Source organism: Nicotiana sylvestris, chromosome 10 (assembly GCF_000393655.2).
Source record: "Nicotiana sylvestris chromosome 10, ASM39365v2, whole genome shotgun sequence".
Classification (NCBI taxonomy): domain Eukaryota; kingdom Viridiplantae; phylum Streptophyta; class Magnoliopsida; order Solanales; family Solanaceae; genus Nicotiana; species Nicotiana sylvestris.
In genome coordinates, this window is record NC_091066.1 from 54262703 (window position 1) to 54266638 (window position 3936).

A 3936-nucleotide genomic window follows, 5' to 3' on the forward strand; every position below is an offset into this window, starting at 1 on the left:
CTAGTATAACGAATCCTCATACCGAATCCCTAGTAGGAACGCTTATTTTCATTATGTTGCATTTGACATAGGGGACTCAACACAGGGGTTGGGTCCGTCTAGGACAGGCAACCTGAAATAAAAAGACCATCCTGCTGCATCCCGTTTGTTTGGCGCATTTATTTGCTTCAGATCTGCATGCAGACCGATTTAAAAAAATAAATTCAAAAAAAAAAATAGGAAAAATAGTAGTAGCATAGGGAGATAATCACCTATTTTTTTGGAAAAATAAAACCAATGTCCAAGTAGTGTCAAAACCTCGCCGGAATTTTCTAAAAAAAAAGAAAAGAAAAAAAATGAAAACAAAATTTGTCTTTTAGTTTGATTTATTAAAAAAAACATATAAAAAAATTTCTTTTAATCACTTTCAAAATCCAAAAAAAAAAGAAAGAATTTATTTATTTGAAAGTAAAAAAAAAAAAGGGAAAATTCAAAAAAAATGTTGTTTCTTTTGTAGTATCTCTTTTATAAATTAAAACTAATAGTCCAAATACTTCCTTAAAAAGATTTTCTTTGGTCTTTATCTCTTTTCAAAAATAAAACAAAATATAAAAATCCAAAAAAATATATAAATATATTTTTCCTTAAAGATTGTATTCAGAGAGGGTTTAGTTTATTTCCTCTATTCTTGATCGGACCGAACTACGCCGGTTTGATTCTCACAGGGTGTGAGATACGTAGGCAACCCTCATCGGGTCCAACCTCCCCTTTTTCAGAAATGGCCAAAATTTCAGAATTTTAACTTCATCATAAATGAGTAGGGTGATGTCGTTTTGTCAAGAATAGCCGAATATTCCCGAAAGGGACGCCGGAAGGCTGACTTTGCACAAACAGCCATTTTTGGTCATTTTGAACTTTGACCAATTTGCCCGACAACCTTGGAATCCTCGTCCCCGAGGCTCTGTGAGGCCATGTTCCCAATGTCGGGTCACCATTCTAAAAAAATCAAGTGATGTTTTTGTTGTCAAAAACAGCCGAATGTTCCCGAAAGGGACGGCGGAAGGCTGACATTGCATAAACGGTCATCTTTGGTCATCGTAATTTATTTTTGACCGGTTGATCCTTGCAGCCTTAAAATCTTCGTTCCCGAAGTGCTAAAAGGCCGCATTTGAAAACCGAGTCCATTATTTTGAAAACAAAATCTTAAAAAAAAAACATAGATATTTTTATTTTTTGAGTCTAATAAAAGTTTTTCGTTGCCATAATCACCTTAATAAATGTGCAGGATGAGCACGATACAAAACAAACCCTTTTCGATAATAACCAAGATCCCTTTTGAGTTGCGATTATGGTGGAATGACCTAGGCAAGGAAGGGCAAGGCAAAGTAAAGAAATATCTGAAAAATCTCCCGGATTTACTAGACATGCAGCCTTGGGGTGATATTATCAGATCATTGGTCACTTGCTAGGATTCGGCACACAATGTATTTCATTTCTCGGACTTTGAGCTCACCCCGACATTGGAAGAAATAGCGGGATACATCGGAAGTGATGAAGCTCCGTTAAGGTTCAAGTACTTGATTGCTCCTAGGGCCGTCACGGTACACCGGTTTCTGGATTTCCTAAAAATACCCAGAACATTTCACCATCTCGATCTCGCCAAAGGTTTCTGCAGTCTCTGCCTCATATATGCTAGATATGGCCACATGGGCGGGTTCAATAAGCCAGACTTCAAACTATGCAGTAGAGGTAACCGACAAAAGTGGGATGAACACAGGCTGATAGCTTTTATGATAGCTTTTTTGGGCCTTATAGTGTTCCCAAGGAAATACGGAAACATCGATCTAAAAGTAGTTGGGGTCGTCAGTACCTTGCTCACCCATGATAAGAGTACTCTGGCGCCTATGATTGTGGCTGACATCTTCCGGGCTCTCACTATTTGCCGAGCTGGGGGCGACTTTTTCGGAGGATGTAACTTATTGTTGCAAATGTGGATTACCGATCATTTGTGCCACCGCTCCCCGCTCTTGGGTTGCGGTTCGCCCGAGAAGACTTGTATTGGAGAATTCTACACAAGAATCGAAAGGGTTAGTCTGCCCGAGGGAGTCACAGCTTGGACGTCATTCTTCTGAACTCTCACTGCCGACCAAATTCTGTGGACGCTCGGATGGCTGCCTATTGAGGAAATTATATACATGCCAGCAACCAGGCCCCACTTTCTGTTGATGGGACTTAAAAGCATCCAACCCTATGCACCGTATCGGGTTTTGAGGCAACTTGGGAGGTATCAAGTAGTGCCAAAAGATGAAGACTTGAGTACCCAAGTGGTTGAAATCAGTCCGGACGGTCGGTTCCCCGAAGAAGAAGTTCGCCAGATCTGGAGTGAGTGTCAACATCTGACAGCAAACACTTGTGTGTTGGATATAGCTAAAGGAGAAGTCTCCCCGGGGTATCACGCCTGGTTTAGGGGTGACATGTCCTGCGAGAGACCAGCTAAAAGACCTCATCTCAGAGATTTCGCCGAGTCATCCCAGGAGCAATGGAACTGGTTAGCAAAGGAGAAAGATTATCGGACAGAGATCGGTGAGTTGAAACAACAGGTTGAAAGTCTGAAATTCAATAACAGTATGCAGGTCGCTGCAGATCGAGGCGAAAAGAATAAATTGGCCCAAGAAAATGAAGAACTTGGGGCTCAAATCCAGAAATTGAGAATGGCTCTTGATGAACAACCAAGGAGTCGATCAGACGAGCAGTTGATAAAAGGGCTGAGAAATGAAGTCAGGGAATGGCGAGATGGTTTAGAAGAGTCTGAAAACGTCATGGGAGAGCTCAAAGTACAATGGGGTACAAGAGCAGATAAGCATCGCCGATACTTGAATCAATTGAAACGCAACCACGAGAAAATTGTTGCCAACATGAAGAGAAAGATGGCTACACTTGAGGTTAAAGCAGTTAAGCAGGCCGAGGATTTCCAAATCGAAAACAGACACTGTTACGACTTGTTGGCCCAAATGGAAGTAGAAGTGCGACAACTGAAGAATCAGCATATGCAGGATTCTCAGGCGTTAAAAACATGCAGTGATCAGATAAAACACTTGCTTATAGAAAAAAGGCGAACCAGAGATAAAATTAGGACCATTGCCCACGCCATCATCAGAAGGTGTCTACGGTGCGAAAACATGACCAACATTACCGTTCTCTCGGCAGTAATGGTTTATGTCAAGCAGACCATGCATGAGTTGGAACAACTTGAAAGGGATCTCACACCTAAGACCGCGGCGAGGCCGAACGATGCCCCGCTGGCGCCAATTCTCGAAACCTTGATGTATTCATAGGTCGAGTCTGCATCTTAGCATCTTTTGTCCGTCTTTTTGCATCAGGGTGCATTAGTCTGTTTGAGTCTGTACTTATTTTCAAGGTTTGTTTATTTTCCCCTTTTTCAAATGTTGGTTGTAATGGATTGCTTCAGTAATAAAATATATGCTTCTTTTACACTCCTCTATCCCGAACTATGCAAGATCTGATTCACGCAAAAAAAAATCAAAGAAAGAAAAATGGTGATAAATAAAAGGAAAGCCTAAGGAGAAGCCAGAATGACGCATGTCTTTGTTGCAAGCATGTAGAAACTCCCCTAACTGTATAGGTGCATCACACCCCAATGTGAGATTACTTGTCTGTTATTTGTTTCAAACTAACCGTCTGTTTGCTGATAAGTTCAGGTTCCTAGAAAAGTGGTTTGGTTTTGTGGTAATCTGGCCTCACATTCACACTTCACGAGGTCAAAAGGAAGCGTTCAGCCACCCGTTACTAAATCAAGAGAAACTGTTCATACATACTTCACAAGGTCGAAGGGAAGTGTCGAAATGTATTCAGAAATTCCTCTGCCAACGATTCCTATTTCGGAGGAAAGTTCAATCTCAGCCATCCCAACTTCTGAGTCAGCAACTGTCGAGGAAA

General features: G+C 41.2%; 1 protein-coding gene across 1 annotated transcript; it reads left to right on the forward strand.

Moving 5' to 3' along the window:
- The first annotated feature begins 2453 nt into the window (after positions 1-2453).
- On the forward strand, positions 2454-3706 carry LOC138879342 (uncharacterized). Its single transcript, XM_070158952.1, has 2 exons — positions 2454-3057; positions 3699-3706. The coding sequence occupies exons 1-2, from the start codon at positions 2454-2456 to the stop codon at positions 3704-3706; spliced, it is 612 nt and encodes a 203-aa protein (XP_070015053.1).
- The last annotated feature ends 230 nt before the right edge of the window (positions 3707-3936 follow it).